Genomic DNA, 21,381 nt, shown 5'->3' on the forward strand with positions numbered 1-21,381 from the left:
CAGTATGATGTCCACACAGAGGTGGCCAGAGAAGGGATGGACACTTTTACAGCTGTTGCTGGTGGCATCTGTCTCTAATGCTGAGGAGCTGGTGTGCAGGCGAAGAGGGAATCCAGAGAACCCCCAGCTATCTAAGGATGGAGATATTTTGCTGGGGGGAATCTTCTCTTTCCACAGAAGCTGGAAAACCAGGCAGGACAACTACATGCACAAGCCACTGCCACTGCAATGCACTAGGTAAATTAGACTGTAAACACTGAGTTAGATTTCAACTATCTAAGTGGAAGTGGGTACAGATACATAACAGGCACAGCAAAGAGCATCAAACTAAGTATTAAAATATGAGATATTCTCTTTCATGTGTCTTAATACTATCAAATGCTTTTTATTTCCTGTGCAGCCCTTTCTATTGCAAGGATACATTGTTTGCAGTTCCAATATTTATATTTGTCAACATCTAGTTTGAATTTCAGAGGTTTCCAGTATACCCAGGCTATGCTCTTTGCCATAGAGGAGATTAATAACAGAACAGACCTGCTGCCGAACGTCTTTTTGGGCTATAAAATCTATGATGTCTGTAGCTCCATTGCCAGAGGTGTGAGGGTTACACTGGCTTTGGCTAATGGTAATGAGGAGTCATCTGCATCCTCCCAGGGACCATGTACCAAGTCAGCCCAAGTGCAGGCCATTATTGGAGAGACCTCTTCCTCTCCTTCCATGGCTATAGCCTCTGTAATCGGACCCTTTCATATCCCAATGGTAAGTAATGGTAAGACTGGTTAAAACAAATATTGTCCTGTAATTCTTCTAGCTAGTCATAACAAAATGGGTTTTTTAAACATTTAGCACTTTGTAACCATTTCAAATAAATGGTAAATTGATAGTTAATTAAACCTATATTAATTTTAATGATAATCAATAAAGAAATAATAATTGAATTCTCTTGACTAATAGTAATGCAATAATTTATAATAATGTAACAGTTTGTTGTTACACACATTTTAACATTTTATATACTGCATTTAGTGTTGATTAAGAAATAGACCAAATATTGTATTGTATGTAAACTTTTAAGAAAGTGATTGAGATTGATTAACTAGATATTTGTAACACATTGTTAATGCTAATTGATTGGTTTGTAAAATGTATACATCCATCATTTGCATGTTTATTATAAAGCTGCAATTGATGATTATAATACTTTGTTAAATGGCCAAATATTGTGTAGGGCATCTACAACGATTGCAAAAATAATACTGGACAACCACATGTTTATAGATCCACGAAACAGTATTTCTCAACTTTTTAACAAGGTATTATAATCATAAGTAGCATCTCCATAATAACCACCCAAATAATATTTATAGAACATTTTCTTAAATGTTTATTAATAATTTGATAATCATTCGTAAATGGAGAATAAAGTGTAGAAAGTGTTATAATGTGTGCAATAAACTGTTAAAATCACATATTATGGCATTACTAATAATGAGTAAACATTATTATTTATCAGCTCATTGTTTGGTAATAGTCAAATAACAATTAATTAATGTTTGAGTAACAATACATTTATAATTAATCAATAATGGTTATCATATTATTATTATAAAATGTTACCACACTGTAGTGTGCTGTAAAAATGTTTTATATTTTGAATCTTTTTGAATTATCCTTTTTTTTGTTTTCTTTCTTTTAGATCAGCCACTTTGCCACTTGTGCTTGTCTCAGTGATAAAACCAAGTACCCATCCTTCCTCAGGACAATACCCAGTGACGACTACCAGAGTAGAGCCCTGGCACAGTTGGTCAAGCACTTTGGTTGGACTTGGGTTGGAGCTATTAGAACAAATGATGATTATGGGAACAATGGCATGGCCACATTTACAGAAACCGCCCAGGAGCTGGGCATCTGTCTGGAGTACTCTGTGTCTTTGTTTAGAACAGATCCACCAGACAAAATACAAAAGATAGTTGACATTATCAAAGCTTCCACTTCTAAGGTGATTGTCACTTTCCTCTCCCCCACCGATATGAATATACTAATACAAAAGATGTCTCACCACAACTTGACTGGGTACCAGTGGGTCGGCAGTGAAAGCTGGATCTTTGATCCCCAAACTGCAGCCATGGATAAGTATCACATTCTGGATGGTGCCATTGGCCTGTCCATCCCCAAAGCACATGTCAGTGGCATGAGAGAGTTCATGTTGGATGTGAAGCCACTCAGTTCATCTAGAAATGAATTATTTACAGAGTTTTGGGAGACATTATTCAACTGTAAGTTCAAGCAGTCACAGTCATCCACAGAGAATCAGAGAGGATGTACTGGACATGAGGATCTGACTGGAGTGCAGAACAGCTTCACTGATATGTCGCTCATGCCTATCTTTAACAATGTATATAAAGGAGTGTATGCTGTGGCCCACGCACTTCATAGTATGCTGAGCTGTAACAAAACATGTAACAACAAAGTGCAGCTAGATCCATATACGGTGAGTTCATGAATAAATTCATCATGTATCTTCACCAGGCCTACATGATGTGTGTCAGATAATTATCTACATTGATTCATGTATCTTAAAAAAGGTTAATTTCAAAACAAAATCCTACAAAATTGTGTCAGATAATGATCTACACTGATGCATATTTTGTTAGATTTTACAACACATAAAAAGGATTCATTTCAAAACAAAGGAAGGAGAGGAAGTTTACTTTAATGAGAATGGAGACCCAGCAGCAAAGTATGAAATTATAAATTGGCAGCCAACAGAAAATGGCATTGTGGACTTTGTCACAGTTGGTTTTTATGATGCATCTTTACCTGCAGACAAACAGCTGAATCTGCAAAATAAGTCTTTAATTTGGGTAAACAACTCAAAACAGGTAAGCTATTGTAATAATTACAGTCTATTTCAGTCGTTCAAAATTGCATATTGCAGGAGTTGTTGTTCTTTCATTATGTTTGTTTAAGATGCTTAAAAATGCATAATAGAACCTAACGAGAACAACACCTTGTCAAAGTGAATCCCACATATTTTCTCATAATCAATTCGTTCTTGCAGGTGCCTGTGTCAGTTTGCAGTGAGAAGTGTCGTCCAGGAACTCGCAAGGTTCTCCAGAAAGGAAAGCCTGTCTGCTGCTATGACTGTTTAACATGTGCAGAGGGAGAAATAAGCAACATTACAGGTGTAGTATTATTATGCTGTAGTAAAATGAGAAGAATAAAAAAAAAGTTGTGTATGGTAATCAATGCATGAAAAATAAGCAATATAGGGACAAAAACATCAAATGTACTGAGCAAGGCTAACACCTGCATTTTCATTATTTTTCAGATTCTGTCACCTGTGTGAGATGCCACCCTGCGTTCTGGTCAAATGACATAAGAGATGCCTGTGTAAAGAAGGAGGTAGAGTTTCTATCATATAAAGAAATTATGGGAGCACTGCTCACTGCAGCATCCTTGCTGGGAACATGCATCACTGCTGTTGTGGCATCCATTTTCTTCAGATACAGGAAAACTCCTATTGTCAGGGCCAACAACTCTGAGCTGAGCTTCCTGCTGCTCTTCTCCTTGACTCTGTGTTTCCTGTGTTCTCTGACCTTCATTGGCCCGCCCTCTGAGTGGTCCTGCATGCTGCGACACACAGCATTTGGCATCACCTTTGTCCTCTGTATCTCATGTGTTCTGGGGAAAACTATAGTGGTGTTAATGGCCTTCAGGGCAACACTTCCTGGTAGTAATGTGATGAAATGGTTTGGGCCTGCACAGCAGAGACTCAGTGCCATGGGTTTCAGTCTTCCACAAATTATCATATGTATCCTCTGGTTAACAATTTCACCTCCTTTTCCATTCAGGAATTTTGAGGAATTCAAGGACAGAATTATTTTAGAGTGTGCTCTGGGCTCAGCTGTAGGCTTTTGGGCTGTGCTTGGGTACATCGGACTTCTGGCCATGTTATGTTTCATTCTTGCTTTTCTTGCACGGAAACTGCCTGATAATTTCAATGAGGCCAAATTTATCACTTTTAGCATGCTGATATTCTGTGCAGTATGGATTGCCTTTATTCCAGCATATGTCAGCTCCCCTGGGAAGTTCAGTGTTGCTGTGGAGATATTTGCTATCCTGGCCTCCAGTTTTGGACTGCTTATTTGTATTTTTATTCCAAAATGTTATATTATCTTACTGAAACCAGAGAAGAATACAAAAAAGAATATGATGGGGAAGGGGACACCAAAATCCCTCTAAAAACTTAAAATAATATGATGACAAAGGCATTCAAGTGCTACTACTGTATAATGTGTACATGATCGGTTAACTAAATTGTCAAGTAGACCGTGTTCATTTACTAAAGACTTGCATTGTACTACTGTAAAATGTTTCCACTATAAATCATTTAATTAGTGACATAGCAAAATTATATATTTATATGATTTATTTATATAGGTCTGTATATATATCAGTCCCTCCAGGATCTCGCAGCAAAAAACACCTTGAATTTGTGGCCCAAAACCCTTGAATTTGTGTCCAATTTTGTCAAAAATAACGATAAAAATTGCTGCATTTCTTGTGATTTTTTTTGTGGGAAATTGTGGCAAATAACAAAAATTGCCACTGATGACAAAAGGAGAAAAACAATGTGATTTTTTTATTTAAAAAACTACTACCTCTAAAAAAAAAAAAGAGCCATGTAATCACTTGCTCTAATAATCATACGGAATATTACAAAAATAGCTGCAAATGTTTTTTATAGTTCTCTTCTTTAGTTTTATATAATGTAATTATTGTGGCTCTCAAACAGACAATGTGATTGTAAAACAGCATGTAAGCTACATCTTCTGTAAACATAACATTTTAATATATTCAACACAAATTGTATGCATTTAACCAGTGCAAATTCTTATGTCAATGCAGAGCGTTTCTCCATATTGCATTGCCATTAGTGTGATTTGATGATGCGTCTGATGGAGTTTCAAATGACATTGCATGTGCGACGACTTCCGGCAAGCCGGAAAATGCGGAAAAACACAGAAAATTGCAGGACTTCTGAAAAATTGCAAGCCCCTGCAAATATTGCAGACTTTTGTTGAATTATTATTGCGATCGCAAGATTTTCTGGAGGGATGTATGTGTATATATATATATATATATATATATATATATATTTCATGATTTATGTGCATTTTGTATTGCATTTGAGAAACACATAAAGCTATATCATTACATTCTACCTTTCAGCGACCCAGCCCGTCCCTGTTTCAATGCAACAGCCCACAGCTTTTCTATTATGATTCACTTTAACAGTCCATCATCTTTTTTTTCTGTTTATCTGTGTCTGGGTCACAGTTTCAGCAGTCTATGCATGGTTGTTCAGGCGTCCCTCCTAAGCATCATTTTCAGACTTCTCCTTGCGGATCCTGAGTGAGGCGTTCCCAGGCCAGATGAGATATTGAGACCCCAGGACAGACCCACTACAGGCTGCAGGGACTGTATATCTCATCTGGCCTGGACTGTATATCTCATCTGGCCTGGGTGATGGCCTCCGCCCGGGCTGTCCCTTGTAACCATCACCCACTGACAAAGTATTTGACTCTGTACCACTTATGTTATGAAAAAACCTTAATGGCTTGTAGCAAGGGACCTAGTACCCGATACTCCCCCACAGGACTGCCCTGGGGACACAGTCCTAAGCCTTGTCCAAGTCCATAAAGCACATGTTACAGGGCCAACACAGAATGCACATTGCTCCCCATGGATCTCTGGTTCGACATCAGTCAGAGCCTTGTTTCCAGCACCCTGCAGTAATGTTTGTTATGGAAGCTGAGCAATGCGATTAAACCTGATAATTGGTGCACAATTTCAGGCCTCCTTCTATAAAACTGGAAACCACAACCCTGGTCTGCCATTGTGCAAGCACAGATCTTCCATGAGGCCAACCAAAAATCCTTCCGTATAGCCTCCCCAAACTCCTACCACACTCAGGTTTTTGTTCTGGCAACCATTGTGGGTGCAGCCCTTCTGGCCCCCAAGTACTTGCCTGTTGCTTCAGGAGACCCCTGGACTGGCCAAGGCCAAAAGGCCCCCTTTTTCAGCTTGACAGCCACCTTCACCTGCCCAGCACCAAATGTCAGACAAGCAAAGTTAGCAACTCGATGGTTAACAAAGTAAAACATTTAAAGTTAAAGATAAAGGTAAAGTTCCACTGATTGCCACACACCTGAGTGTGTGAAATTTGTTCTCCGCATTTGACCCATCCCCTGAGGGAGCGGTGAGCAGCAGTGGTGCCACGCTCGGGAATCACGTGGTGATCTAACCCCCCAATTCCAACCCCTGATGCTGAGTGCCAAGCAGGGAGGCAATGGGTCCCATTTTTATAGTCTTTGGTATGACCCGGCCGGGGATCGAACCCACGACCTCCCAGTCTCAGGGCGGACACTCTACCACTAGGCCACTGAGCTGGTATTTAGCAGCTAAATAGTTGGTGGAGACCAAAACAGAGCTAAAAGGAGAATCAGTGTTGGACTTACACTGACCAGGTACAATAGCCATATCAGCTTTATAAGGTAATAATGTTCTATGTAATGCTTGTTTCCCTGCCCCATCCATCCATCCATCCATCCGTCCGATGAAGACAACAGAACCACATCATCTGTGAAAAGTGGAGATACAATTCTGCGGTCCCCATGCTGGACCCCTTCCTCCCCCTGGCTGTCCCTCGGAAACCTGTCCACGAATATCATAAACAGGATCGGTGACAAGGGACAATCCTGGCAAAGACCAACACCCACCGAGAACATCGTTGACTTTGCACCGAGTATGCGGACGCAGCTCTCACTTTAGTCATATAGGGACTGGATAGCTCGTAGCAGTGAGGTACATAGTCCAGCAGTCCCCCCCACAAGCCCTCCTGAGGGACGTGGTCGTAAGCCTTCTTCCACACAACACATGTAGACTGAATGGGCAAACTCATACGACACTCTCCAGCAGCCTTGCAAGGGTAAAGAGCTGGTCCACTGTTGCACGGTCAGGACAGAATCTGCATTGCTCTTCCTGAATCCAGGGCTTGACAATCAGTCAGAGCCTCAATTCCAGCACCTTGGAGTAAACTTTACCCGGGAGGCTGAGCAGTGTGATACCCTGACAGTTGGAGCACACCCTCCGGCCCCCTTTTTTGAAAATCGGCACCACCACCCAGTTCTGCCACTCTACAGGCACCATACCCAACCTCCATGCAACACTGAAAAGGCATGTCAGCCAAGACAGCCCAACAGTGTCCAGAGCCTTCAGCATCTCAAGGTGAATCTCATCCACACCCAGCACCTTGCTGCTGGGGAGCTTTTTGACTACGTCAGCAACCTCTGCCAGGGATATATGGGCAAGAGTTCCCCCGAGTCTTCAGGCACTGCCGCCTCCACGGTGGATGTGATGGCTGGGTTCAGGAATTCCTCAAATTGTTCCTTCCACAGCCCAATGATATCCCCAGTTTGGGTCAGCAGTTCTTCTCTGCTGAGGCAAGAGGTTTATAAGGTGATAATGTTGTATGTAACACTTCTTTCACTGCCCATAAGAGGCCCTTGAAACAAAACAAAACAAAGCAAAACTAGAAAATCAAGGATCAAAGCTGATCGCTGCCACTCTAGACAATTGATGATTCTAGCAGATGTGGTCAGCATGTTTCAGAAGAGTCTAAAGAAGCTAATTTAAATATGTAACTTGTTTACTTTTGACAAGGCTGTGGTGTGTTGCCCAGAGCAGACTGAGTTCACTGTATTTAAAATATAGATACAATGTAATTATGAGGATGAATGCATTTTTAAAACACAGCCACAAATCTTTGATCCATGTCATTCATGACTGAACTTTGAACAGCATTAGCTTTGTCTGTAGGCTACAGCACAACAAAGTAGGAAATAACTACAATGAACAAAATTAAAATAGACACAAATGAAACCATTTAATTATTTAGCCTAAGGACTTACTTTGGGTTGAAGTGCTGTTTGGTTGATATAACAAAACTGGGTCACAGCCATGGTGGCCGAAACACGGCACAGTAATGCCTGGCGGAATTGGCCCCTCCCTGCTCCCTTACAGTCAAGATGGCATAAAGAATAACAAAAAAAAAAAAAAAAAGACTTCAGATCATATGGTATCTTACCTATCTTCAGTGGATCATAACATATCAGACATCAAATTAATCGGCAGATGCTCTGGTTTAAAATAAGACCAAACTTTTCTATGGATGTCAGTCTTTAAACCACAGTAAAGGCCTAAGTATGACCTACAAGAGATTAAGTTAGGCTTTTTGTTTTATGGCAAGTTTAAGTTTTCCAGAAAAGTTGCAGAACCTGCCAGTTGCTTAAGAGGAGTGAGGAGTCAGGAGTCAGTGATGGTGTAAAGGAGTCAGTGAAACAGTTCTTTTTAACAATTATGAATCATGCAACTTGCTCCGAGAACCATCACCTTTTTGTGGTGGAGGAGTTTGAGTGCCCTAGTGACCCTAGGAGCTATGCTGTCGGGGGCATTTTGCCTCTGGTAGGGTTTCCCATGGCAGAGTGGTTCTGGGCGAAGGGTCAAGGGACGGTGACCCATCATGAAGGGTTCAAAAGACCCTTCATGATGGATAACAACAGGAGAACGTGTACCCGGCCCACAGGGTTACCGGGGTCCCGCCCTGGAGCCAGGCCTGGGGTTGGGGCCCGTGTGCGAGCGCCTGGTGGCCGGGCCTTCGCCCATGGGGTCCGGCCGGGCCCAGCCCGAACTGGCTACATGGGTTCGTCCCCCTGCAGGCCCACCACCCGCAGAGGGATCCAGAAGGGAGTGGTGCATTGTGGATCGGGCAGCAGACCAAGGCGGGGGCCTTGGCGGTCCGATCCTCGGCTACGGAAGTTGGCTCTTGGGAAATGGAATGTTCCCTCTCTGGCGGGGAAGGAGCCGGAGCTTGTGGAAGAAGTTGAGCGTTACCGGCTAGATATAGTCGGCCTCACCTCGACACATAGTTCCGGTTCACCCCAGTAGACGAAAGGGTTGCTTCCCTGCACCTTCAGGTCGGGAAACGGGTCCTGACTGTTGTCAGCGCTTATGTGCCGAACAGCAGTTCAGAGTACCCGCCCTTTTTGGAGTCCCTGGGACGGGTGCTGGATAGTGCCTCGACCGGGGACTCCATTGTTCTGCTGGGGGATTTCAATGCTCACGTGGGACCTGGAGGGGCGTGATTGGGAGGAACGGCCTGCCCAATCTGAACCCGAGTGGTGTTCAGTTATTGGACTTCTGTGCGGGTTGCAGTTTGGCCATAACTAACACCATGTTCAAGCATAAGGATGTCCATAGGTGCACGTGGCACCAGGAGAGCCTAGGTCGCAGGTCAATGATTGATTCTGTAGTCGTATCATTTGACCTGCAGCCATATGTTTTGGACACTCGGGTGAAGACAGGAGCAGAGCTGTCAGCTGATCAACTGACCTGATCAACTGACCTGGCAGGCCCAAACAAGCAGTGAGGGTCTGCTGGGAATGCCTGGCAGAAGAACCAGTCAAGATGATCTTCAACTCCCACCTCCAGGAGAGCTTTGACCGCGTCCCGAGGGCAGAGGGGGACATTGAGTCCGAATGGGCCTTGTTCAGCTCTGCCATTGTCGAGGCGGCGGTTGTGAGCTGTGGTTGCAAGGCTGCTGGGGCCAGTCACGGGGTAATCCCTGGTGGACACCAGAGGTGAGGGGAGCCGTCAGGCTAAAGAAGGAGGCCTACAGGGCATGGTTGGTCTGTGGGTCTCCGGAAGCAGCTGGCGGGTACCGGCGGGCCAAGTAGAGCGCAGCTGTGGCAGTCACGGAGGCAAAAACTCAGGCGTGGGAGGAGTTCGGTGAGACCATGGAGAAAGACTATCGATCGGACCCAAAGAGGTTCTGGCAAACCATCCGGCGCCTCAGGGGGGGAAGGCGACAGCTTGCTCACACTGTTTACAGTGGGGGCGGGGAGCTGCTGACGTCAACTGGGGACATTGTCGGGCGGTGGAAGGAATACTTTGGGGAGCTCCTCAATCCCACCAACACGTATTCCAGTGAGGAAACAGAGCCGGGGGTCTCGGGGGCGGGTCGTCCAATTTCTGGGGCAGAAGTTGCCAAGGTAGTGAAGCAACTCCGCGGCGGCGGAGCCCCGGGGGTGGATGAGATTCACCCTGGATATCTCAAGGCTCTGGATGTTGTAGGGCTGTCCTGGCTGACACGCCTCTGCAACATTGCATGGACATCGGGGGCAGTGCCTCTGGAGTGGCAGACCGGGGTGGTGGTCCCCATCTTCAAGAAAGGGGACCAGAGGGTGTGTTCCAATTACAGGGTGATCACACTCCTCAGCCTACCCGGTAAGGTCTACTCCAGGGTGCTGGAGAAGAGGGTCCGGTCAATAGTTGAACCTCAGATTGAGGAGGAGCAATGTGGTTTTCGTCCCAGATGCTGAACCGTGCACCAGCTCTTTACCCTTGCCAGGGTGCTGGAGGGGGCATGGGAGTTTGCCCAACCAGTTCACATGTGTTTTGTGGATTTGGAGAAGGCTTATGACCGTGACCCCAGGGGCATCCTGTGGGGGATGCTATGGGAGTATGGGGTTGGTGGCCCCTTGCTTAGGGTCATCCAGTCCCTGTACTGAAGGAGCATGAGTCTGGTTCGCGTGGCCGGCTGTAAGTCGGACTTGTTCCCGGTGAGAGTTGGACTCCGCCAGGGCTGCCCTTTATCACCGGTTCTGTTCATAACTTTTATGGACAGAATTTCTAGGCACAGCCGAGTGGTGGAGGGTGTCAGGTTCGGTGGCAGGAGGATCTTGTCTCTGCTTTTTGCGGATGACGTGGTCCTCCTTGCCCCATCAAACAGTGACCTCCAGTTCTTGCTGGGACGATTCGCAGCCAAGTGTGAAGCGGCTGGGATGAGAATCAGCACCTCCACGTCTGAGGCCATGGTCCTCAGCCGGAAAAAGGTGAATTGCCCACTCCAGGTCGGGGGGGAGGTCCTGCCTCAGGTGGAGGAGTTTAAGTATCTCGGGATCTTGTTCTCGAGGGAGGGTAGGCTGGAGTGGGAGATTGACAAGCGGATTGGGGCAGCATCAGCAGTGATGCAGGTGCTTAACTGGTCCATTGTGGTGAAGAGGGAGCTTAGCCAGAAAGCCAAGCTCTCGATTTACCAGTCGATCTATGTTCCAACCCTCACCTATGGTCACAAGCTCTGGGTGGTGACTGAAAGAACAGGATCGCGAGTACAAGCGGCCGAAATGAGTTTCCTCCGCAGGGTGGCTGGGCTCAGCCTTAGAGATAGGGTGAGGAGCTCGGACATAACATCGCCTGGCTGGCCTGGGAACGCCTCGGGGTTCCCTCGGAAGAGCTGACGGAAGTGGCTGGGGAGAGGACTATCTGGGCTTCTTTGCTGAGGCTGCTGCCCCCGTGACCCGGACCCGGATAAGCGGAGGACGACGAGTACGAGTACGAGTACGAGTACGAGCAACTATAAACTAGAGAGTTTTCACCGTACCTGTCGATCAATGAAGACACACACGATGGATTACCGTCTTAATCGTGCCAGCACCATTTTTTTCTGATTCGCACTAAGTAGGGCCTGAAAAGAAATGACTTAGCCTGATCCACTGGAGCATGTGAGCGCCATCTGTTGGTGTAAATCCACGATGTGTTCAAGTCAACTATGTTAGTGTAGTTCTTTAAAGTGTTATCTTAAAAAGAATAAGGGGGTTGTTTTTTCTTTCTAAATAAACTAAGCACAAAAATTAAGGAAATTTGAGTTTGGTAGATTATGTCTTTGTTGAAAGAATGCTTCTTGGCAGGAGAGGGTGGCCATGACTACTGTGTGTTATGTTTGGGAATTGAGCATGTAGTGGCTGCTGGTGATAATCCAGCTTCATGCATGAACTGCTTCTGCATGTCTGCTTGGCAAAAGGAAGCCAGTTGCCACTCATTTGGCAGACGTCCACCAGCCCCTTCTCAGGGCCTGCAGTCAGCTATGTGCCCTAGGTTTGTGGGTCCGGTAGTGGGGGATGGGGAACCATCAGAGCTCTCCCCCACCTCCATTATTACAGTTTCAGTAGGGGTGAACGGACTGTGTCATATAGGAACTCCCTTGCTCCCAGGCGCTCTGCTGGGTTGGATAGGTGCCCCTCCTCCCCTGGGTCGTCTTAGGAGGAGATAGATATTCTTGGCCTTGGGCCCTTAGAGAATTATGAATTGGCCTCAGAGGGGCAGCAGGTGCCTGTAAAGAAGCATGACCAGGAGTCACTTCTCCTTCAGGAAATTATTGGCTGGGATGCTTTGGCTCTGGGACTTGACCTGCCAGCTGATCAGGGTCCCGCCCCTTCACCTTTTTAAGGATGAAACAGGGGGGCGAGATTCCTTGTGCCTCTCCTTATGATTTCAAGGAGGTGGTCAGGAGTCAGTTCACAACACCGACAGCAGGAGCATGCTGGTTGGGGCTCTGTTGTCGTATGGTTGCAGTTGACTACCGGGGGAGGATAGGCTGGGGGCCATTGCCCTACATGGATCAGGCTTTGGCTGCCTTGGTAGCTCCGTCAAAGTCCCTCCTGGGCAAGGTGAACTGCCTGAGTAGAAACTGCAAGGTAATGGATGGCTTGTTATGAAAAATGCATGGAGCCATGGCAGTCCAGACACAGCTGGCAAACACGGGTGCCTTACTGTCCCTGTACCAGTCCCATCTGGTTGGCCAGCTAGAGGAGGGATGTAGTGCGGATCTAATAGCTGAACTATGACGTGTCTCCTCACTTTTTCCAAAGCTCAGGAAAGAGCAGGGTGATGCAGCTGCCAGTTCTATAGTAAGTTTTTGGGCGGCCAGGCACCATCTCTGGCTGTTACAGTCCATGCTGCAGCCAGAGGATAGGGTGTGTCTGCTCAATCTGCATGGTGAGCCTGCCTCTGCCTTGTTTGGGCCTGATGTATCCATGATGAGTCAACAAGGCCAGGAAGCCCGTCGCTGTGCTAAGGAGGTGTCAGGCACCATGAAGCGAGGTCAGGGCTGGCAGGGGCCTCAGCCGTAGCAGCCCAAGCAGCCTCATTCTGCTTAGGGACAGGAAGATCCGTGGTGCCAGCTGGATGCAGCAGACGGGGCAGAGGATGTGACAGTGGCCAGGGGCCACGAAAGCCCATAAGCCCATGCCTCAGTCCTGACGCAACATTACCCCCAGCCTTCCCTTGCCCTCAGACAGCATGGGAGGCTGTGGGGGCATACCAGTGGGTTGTTTCAACAATATTCCAGGGGTATCGTTTACTGTCCCGAAGCACTCCTCCTTAGTGTTTCCAGGTCAGATAAGATATGCATTCCCTCAAGCATGTTCCAGGTCTACCCCAGGGTGTCCTACCAGTTGGTCATGCCTGAAAAACATACAAAGAAAGGTGTCCAGAGGCATCTTCATCAGATCCCCAACCACCTGAACTGGCCTTTCTGGTTGCAAAGGAGCATTGGCTTTACTCTTAGCTTCCTCTGGATGTCTGAGTTCCTTAGCCAGTCCTGAAGAGCAAGCCCAGCCATCCTATAGAGGAAACTAATTTCAGCCACCTGTATCCACAATCTCATTCTTTCATTCACTACCCAAAGTTCATGACCATCGATAAGGGTTGAAACGTAGACTGCTTGCTAAGTCCAAACTTTTGCCTTACAGCTCAGGTCCCTCTTGACCACAATATTGCAATGCCCCCATCATGCTGCACCAATGCACCTGTCTATACCAAGCTCCATTTCACCTTCACTTGTGAACAAGACCCCAAGTAGTCCTTCATTTGGGGTCATAAGTCAATTCCAACCCAGAGGGGGTAATCCAGCAAGTTTCAGCAGCAAAACATAGAGGTGCTGACTAACTCCAATCACTTAGCACTTAGCTCAGCACAGTCTTGTGAATCCAAAAGAAAAACATAATCTACAAAGAACAAAAACACAATTTGGAGGACCCCAAACTGGACACTCTCCTGCCATTAACTTGAGAACCTGTCCACGATTTGGCAAAGAGGAACAACTCTGGCAGAGGCCAAAACCTAAGAAAATGTGTTTGACTTTGTCAAACTGTCCCAGACCTCCATGCAACACTGAAGAGGCATGTCAGCAAAGACAGACCCACAATATCCAGATCCTTTAACATCTCGGGGCAATCTCATCTACACTTTGCCATCAGGGAGCTTCTTGAATATTTGGGAGGCAACTCTTAAAGATATGTTTGAGGTTATTTCTATTAGAGTCTAGAACTCTGCCTCCTCCACAAACAGCATGCTGGTTGAGTTCAGGAGGTCTTCAAAATGCTCTTTCCACCATTCAACAACATCCCCAGTCTAGGTTTGCAATTCTCCTCCCACCAACATACTTTATACATGACCTTTTTAAACTCCTTCCACACACAGGTTTTTGCTTTGGGGCCCTCTACAGCTTGACCATACCCCAGGATTTGACTTGTCTGTTGCATAAGGAGACCCTGGACAACCAAGACCAGAAAGCCTCTCCCTTTAGCTTGATGACCTCCTTCACCTGCCCAGTAACAGTTAGCAACAACCTGGTTAAAAATGTAGAGCATTAAGCAGCTTAAAACATGTCTGAGACCAAACAAAGCTAAAAGGAGAGTGAACATTGGACTGAACATTAATCAGGTCCAATCTAAACTGTACTGTTGTGGGCCATTTCAATATGCCTACTTAGTATTTTTTTTTAAACTTTACCCATATTATGTTTTAATGTTAAAATTACAAATATAAATTCAAGTAGCCTATAAATTGTGCCAGTATTATTGTAAAAAGGGAAATGTTTGTACACCGCAATTGAATATTGTTATCTAATAAGATATGAATTTCCAGGTATTAAGCAGGAATTGTCAGCTACTATTTGTAAAAAGCCAACTGTTTGCCTCGCTATATTTGCATTTTTTCTGCACTTTGTAGTCTGGCACCTGGTCACTACCTTTCATTAAATCCCGACCCCACCTGTGTGCTGTGACCAGGAATTTCCCAAACATTAGAAAAATAAGAAGGAAATGAGGTGTAGATAGAGGGCAGGGTCTCTGCCAATAAACGCATTGCCACACACCTTAAATTGGATCATAAGTGGTGATTGTGATGAAGGATTACTTTTGTGAGAGTCCATACATTGTTTTTTATTAATTCATTTTTGTTTGTTTTTCTGTAGGAAAATCCTGTATAGTATACGCTCAAGATATTCAGAATGGGATAGGGCAGAAACCTATTTTTCTGTTTGGACACCTTCTTCCTGTTGCCTCACCTTGTAGGTCCACAGAGATAAGACATCACTGTTCAATTATAATTTATTTTGCTGCTCCCAAATGTATAAATACCAGTGCAAGCCCCTAATTTGCATTTACATGTGATCCTAACCCAGTGGTGTAGCTGTCATAGACAGTATGATGTCCACAGAGTGGTGGCCAGAGAAGGGATGGGCAGTCTTACAGCTGTTGCTGGTTGCATCTGTTTCTCATGCTGAGGAGCTGGTGTGCAGGCGAAGAGGGAATCCAGAGAACCCCCAGCTATCTAAGGATGGAGACATTATGTTGGGGGGAATCTTCTCTTTCCACAGAAGCTGGAAAACCAGACAGGACAACTACATGCACAAGCCACTGCCACTGCAATGCACTAGGTAAACTAGACTGTAAACATCTATTTAGATTTCAACTATCTAAGTGGAAGTGGGTACAGATACACAACAGGTACAGCAAAGGGCATAAAACTGAGTATTAAAATAAGAGATATTCCTGCTTATGCATCTTAAAACCACCAAATGCTTTTTATTTCCTGTGCTATATTTTTATTGCAAGGACAAATTGTTTGCAGTTCCAATATTTATATCTGTCAACATATAGTTTGAATTTCAGAGGTTTCCAGTATGCCCAGGCTATGCTCTTTGCCATAGAGGAGATTAATAACAGGACAGACCTGCTGCCTGGTGTCTCTCTGGGCTATAAGATCTATGATGTCTGTAGCTTCATTGCCAGAGGTGTGAGGGTTGCATTGGCTTTGACTAATGGTAATGAGGAGTTATCTGCATCCTCCCAGGAACCATGTACCAGGCCAGCCCAAGTGCAGGCCATTATGGGAGAGACCTCTTCCTCTCCTTCCATGGCTACAGCCACTGTAATCGGACCCTTTCATATCCCAATGGTAAGCAAAATTAGTCAAAAGAATTATTATTCTGTAATTCTTCTAGCTGTTCATAACAAAATGGGGTTTTTAAACAATTAACACTTCATAATAAACATTTAAAATAAATGGTAAATTCATAGTTAATTGAACGTATATTCATTTTAATGGTAATCAATAAATAAATAAATGTTGAATGTTGTATAATTTATTGTCGTTTAATTTAGTTTGTTATAACACACATTGTAAAATGTTATACACCATATTTAGTATTTGTTAAGAAAAAGACCAAATATTGTATTGTAAGTGAACTTTTAAGAAAGTGATTAAGATTATTAATGCTACTTGATTGGCTTGTAAAATGTCTATACCCATCATTTGAATGTTTATTATAAAGTTGCAACTGATGATTATAATACTTTGTTAAATGGTTGATAAATACTGTGTAGGGCATCTACAAAAATTTCAGCATTATACTGAACAACATTATATAGATTCACTAAACAGTATTTAAGATAAGATAGGAGAACATAAACTTTGTCGATCCCACACTGAGGAAATTCAACTTTATTATTAACTTTTTAAGAAGGTATCACAAGTCGCAACTCTATAATAACCACCAAAATAATATTTAAGGATGAAAACAATATCAATTGAGAAAGTGTTATAAATATCCGGCCCAGTGTTATGTTTTTTACAAACAATTTTTTAAAGGTTTATAAATAATATGATAATCATTGGCAAATAGAGAAGAAAGTGTAGAAAGTGTTATAATGTGTGCAATAAACGGCTAAAATAACAAATTATGGCATTACTAATAATGAGTAAACAGTAGAATAACTATTAATGAATGTTTAATTACAAATAAATGTACTATTTATCATTATTAATTATCATATTATTAGTATTATACAGAATTACCACATTGTAGTGTGCTGTGAATATGTTTTATATTTTTTGATCTTCTTCGAATTATCTTTTTTTTTTACTTCTAGATAAGCCACTTTGCAACTTGTGCTTGTCTCAGTGATAAAACCAAGTACCCATCCTTCCTTAGGACAATACCCAGTGACGCCTACCAGGGCAGAGCCCTGGCACAGTTGGTCAAGCACTTTGGTTGGACTTGGGTTGGAGCTATTAGAACTAATGATGATTACGGCAACAATGGCATGGCCATATTCATAGAAACCGCCCAGGAGCTGGGCATCTGTCTGGAGTACTCTGTGTCTTTGTTTAGAACAGATCCACCAGACAAAATACAAAAGATAATTGACATTATCAAAGCTTCCACTTCCAAGGTGGTTGTAACTTTCGTCGCCCTCCCCGAAATTGGCATGCTAATACATGCAATGTCTCACCACAACTTGACTGGGTACCAGTGGGTCGGTAGTGAGTGCTGGATCTTTGATCCCCAAACTGCAGCCATGGATAAGCATCACATTCTGGATGGTGCCATAGGCCTGTCCATCCCCAAAGCACATGTCAGTGGCATGAGAGAATTCATGTTGGATATTAAGCCTCTCAATACATCTGGGAATGAAATGTTTACAGAGTTTTGGGAGAAATTATTCAGCTGTAAGTTCAAGCAGTCAAAATTGTCCACAGAGAATCAGAGAGAATGTACTGGACATGAAGATCTGACTGGAGTGCAGAACAGCTTCACTGATATGTCGCCCATGCCTATCTTTAACAATGTTTATAAAGGAGTGTATGCTGTGGCCCACGCACTTCATAGTATGCTCAGCTGTAATAAAACATGTAACAACAAAGTGCAGCTAGATCCATATACGGTGAGTTCATATATAAATTCATGGTGTATTGTCTCCAGGCCTACAGGATGTGTGTCAGATAATGATCTACACGGATTAATGTCTTTCTAGATATTGCAGCACTTACAAAAGGTTCATTTCACAACAAAGGCCTTCAAAATTGTGTCAGATAATGATCTACATTGATGCATGTCCTTTTAGATCTTACAACACATAAAGAGCATTCATTTCAAAACAAAGGAAGGAGAGGAGGTTTACTTTAATGAGAATGGAGACCCAGCAGCAAAATATGAAATTATAAACTGGCAGCCAACAGAAAATGGCATTGTGGACTTTGTCACCGTTGGTTTTTATGATGCATCTTTACCTGTAGACAAACAGCTGAATCTGCAAAATAAGTCTTTAATTTGGGCAAACAACTCACAACAGGTAAGCTATTATAATAATTATACAGTCTCTGTCAATTATTAAAAATTGCGTATTGCACTAGTTGTTGTATCATGATGTTTAAGATGCATAAAAATGCATAATAGACTCTGTCAAGAACAACACCTTGTCAAAGTGAATCCCACATATTTTCTCATAGTCAATTTATTCTTGCAGGTGCCTGTGTCAGTTTGCAGTGAGATGTGTCGTCCAGGAACTCGCAAGGTTCTCCAGAAAGGAAAGCCTGTCTGCTGCTATGACTGTTTAACATGTGCAGAGGGAGAAATAAGCAACATTACAGGTGTAGCATTATTATGCTGTAGTAAAATGGGAATTTAAAAAAATGTGTGTGGTAATCCATGCATGGAAAAAAAGCAATATAGAGACAAAAACATCAAATGCACTGAGCAAATCTAATAGGTGCTTTTATATTATTTTTCAGATTCTATCACCTGTGTGAGATGCCACCCTGAGTTCTGGTCAAATGAGAGAAGAGATGCCTGTGTAAAGAAGGAGGTCGAGTTTCTATCATATAAAGAGATTATGGGAGCACTGCTCACTGCAGCGTCCTTACTGGGAACATGCATCACTGCTGTTGTGGCATCCATTTTCTTCAGATACAGGAAAACTCCTATTGTTAGGGCCAACAACTCTGAGCTGAGCTTCCTGCTGCTCTTCTCCTTGACTCTGTGTTTCCTGTGTTCTCTGACCTTCATCGGCCAGCCCTCTGAGTGGTCCTGCATGCTGCGACACACAGCATTTGGCATCACCTTTGTTCTCTGTATTTCTTGCATTCTGGGGAAAACTATAGTGGTGTTAATGGCCTTCAGGGCAACTCTTCCAGATAGTAATGTAATGAAATGGTTTGGGCCTGCACAGCAGAGGCTCAGTGTCATGGGTTTCAGTCTTGCACAAGTTATCATATGTATCCTCTGGTTAACAATTTCACCTCCTTTTCCATTCAAGAATTTTAAGGAATACAAGGGCAGAATTATTTTAGAGTGTGCTCTGGGCTCAGCTGTAGGCTTTTGGGCTGTACTAGGGTACATTGGACTTCTGGCCATGTTATGTTTTATTCTTGCTTTTCTGGCTCGGAAACTGCCTGATAATTTTAATGAAGCCAAATTTATCACTTTTAGCATGCTGATATTCTGTGCAGTATGGATCACCTTTATTCCAGCATATGTCAGCTCCCCTGGGAAGTTCAGTGTTGCTGTGGAGATATTTGCTATTCTGGCCTCCAGTTTTGGACTGCTCATTTGTATTTTTATTCCAAAATGTTATGTTATTTTACTGAAACCAGAGAAGAATACAAAAAAGAACATGATAGGGAAGGGGGCACCAAAATCCCTCTGAAAACTTAAAATAATATGATGACAAAGGCATTCAAGTGCCATTATAATGTGTACATGATCGGTTCACCAAATTGTCAAGTAGACTGTTTTTATTTACTGAAGACTTGCATTGAACTACTGTAATATTTTTCCACTGTAAATAATTTCATTAGTGACATAGCAAATTTATATATATGTATATATATATATATTTATATGGGTCTATATATTTTCAGTGATTTCTCTGCATTTTGTATTGCATTTGAGAATTTAACATAAAGATAAATCATTGCATTCTACCGCTCAGTGACCAAGCCTGTTTCTGTTGCCTTGTTTCTATGCAACAGCCCACAACTTTTCTATTTCGAAAATTTTTCTGTTAATCTGCGGCCGGGTCACAGTTTCAGCAGTCTATGCATGGTTGTCCAGGCGTCCCTTTCCTAGGCAACGCTTTCAGACTTCAAGCAGTGGAGGTGCAGCGTGCAGTGTAGATCCACAGATATAAAACATCAGTATTCTTTTTTTTCTTTTAAATGCTGCTTCAAAATGTATAAATACTGGTGCAAACTTTTTATTCATATTAATGTACATGGAATGCCACCCAGTGGTTTAACTCCCTTAAGGTGCTTTCAGACCTAGAGTTCACTTGCTACTGTCTGAATCAGGGACCAATTTGTTACAAAGTTGCATAATTGCATAGATTTGGTTCAGGTTATCACGTCAGCATTTACAAGCAGGCCAGATCAGATTTCTTGGTCAAAACAGCTGCTCTTGATTCGTCACAATTTCCATGAAGTAAATAAAACATCGAAGAAGAGTACATTTGCAAGATAAGTACAACACTTTCTAATGTCACAATGGAGGGACAACTACACAGGTTGATTTTAGCGCTGGTCATCGTGTTCTATGTTGCTTGCACTGTTCACTTAAGGCAAACCATACAGTTTGAAGACGAGGCACAGCTCCAACAAGAAAACAATATTTTGATATTTTGATGATTTGTGATATTGGGCTTTACAAATAAAATTGATTGATTGATTGATTGATTGATTGATTGATTGATGCATTGGATGTGCCAAATGTGCATATTAAGGCAGCACAGAGGGAGGTGCACATTAACAATCATCTGGGTCTGGAACATGCTCATGCTTGTTTAACCCAAACAATGTGTAATACGACTGCAGTTGGTTCGGATCAAGGTCAGAACACCTGCTCATGACAGACAAACCACTCCAGAGTTAGTTTGTAACCTGACCGAGACCCACTCTATAAGAGGGTGTCAGTCAGGGTCTTTTGGTGTGCACCCAAGTACGATTGCTGCGTTCACACCTGTCCAAAGGAACCACACTTAGGGGGCAAGCGACCTTGAGTTCAATTGAACCGAATCAAACAGTGCAGGTGTGCAAGCACCCTTGGACAATATTATGTCCAAGCTATCTATTAATACCATCAGATGCCTTTTTTTATTTCCTGTGCTACCGTTTCTATTCCAAGGATAAAGTGTTTTTGCAATTCCAATATTTATATCTGTTGACATATACAGTGGTGTGAAAAAGTGTTTGCCCCCTTCCTGATTTCTTACTTTTTTGCATGTTTTCCACACTTAAATGTTTCAGATCATCAAACAAATTTAAACATTAGTCAAAGATAACACAAGTAAACACAAAATGTAGTTTTTAAATGAAGGGTTTTATTAATGAGGAAGAAAAAAATCCAAAGCTACATGG

At 43.2% G+C, this 21,381-nt stretch overlaps 2 protein-coding genes across 2 annotated transcripts; both read left to right on the forward strand.

Annotated features, from left to right (window-relative positions):
* The first annotated feature begins 85 nt into the window (after positions 1–85).
* LOC126404459 (extracellular calcium-sensing receptor-like) lies at positions 86–4,245 on the forward strand. The gene is made up of 6 exons (XM_050067693.1): positions 86–237; positions 462–759; positions 1,697–2,491; positions 2,655–2,882; positions 3,062–3,185; positions 3,332–4,245. Exons 1-6 carry the CDS (start codon positions 206–208, stop codon positions 4,243–4,245), a joined length of 2,391 nt encoding a protein of 796 aa, XP_049923650.1. The 5' UTR covers positions 86–205.
* An 11,189-nt stretch (positions 4,246–15,434) lies between these two features.
* Positions 15,435–19,676, forward strand: LOC126404852 (extracellular calcium-sensing receptor-like). The gene is made up of 6 exons (XM_050068211.1): positions 15,435–15,625; positions 15,849–16,146; positions 17,121–17,915; positions 18,096–18,323; positions 18,498–18,621; positions 18,763–19,676. Exons 1-6 carry the CDS (start codon positions 15,537–15,539, stop codon positions 19,674–19,676), a joined length of 2,448 nt encoding a protein of 815 aa, XP_049924168.1. The 5' UTR covers positions 15,435–15,536.
* Positions 19,677–21,381: the final 1,705 nt, after the last annotated feature.

This window comes from Epinephelus moara, chromosome 2 (genome assembly GCF_006386435.1).
Source record: "Epinephelus moara isolate mb chromosome 2, YSFRI_EMoa_1.0, whole genome shotgun sequence".
NCBI lineage: Eukaryota > Metazoa > Chordata > Actinopteri > Perciformes > Serranidae > Epinephelus > Epinephelus moara.

Excerpts from the sequence above, each read along its gene's own strand:
- LOC126404459 (XM_050067693.1), top strand. The coding sequence starts at position 206 with ATGCACAAGCCACTGCCACTGCAATGCACTAG. Across the intron at positions 760-1,696 it reads GACCCTTTCATATCCCAATG|ATCAGCCACTTTGCCACTTG; the intron begins GTAAGTAATGGT and ends TCTTTCTTTTAG. Across the intron at positions 2,492-2,654 it reads TGCAGCTAGATCCATATACG|ATTTTACAACACATAAAAAG; the intron begins GTGAGTTCATGA and ends ATATTTTGTTAG.
- LOC126404852 (XM_050068211.1), top strand. The coding sequence starts at position 15,537 with ATGTTGGGGGGAATCTTCTCTTTCCACAGAAGCTGGAAAACCAGACAG. Across the intron at positions 17,916-18,095 it reads TGCAGCTAGATCCATATACG|ATCTTACAACACATAAAGAG; the intron begins GTGAGTTCATAT and ends ATGTCCTTTTAG. Across the intron at positions 18,622-18,762 it reads AGAAATAAGCAACATTACAG|ATTCTATCACCTGTGTGAGA; the intron begins GTGTAGCATTAT and ends ATTATTTTTCAG.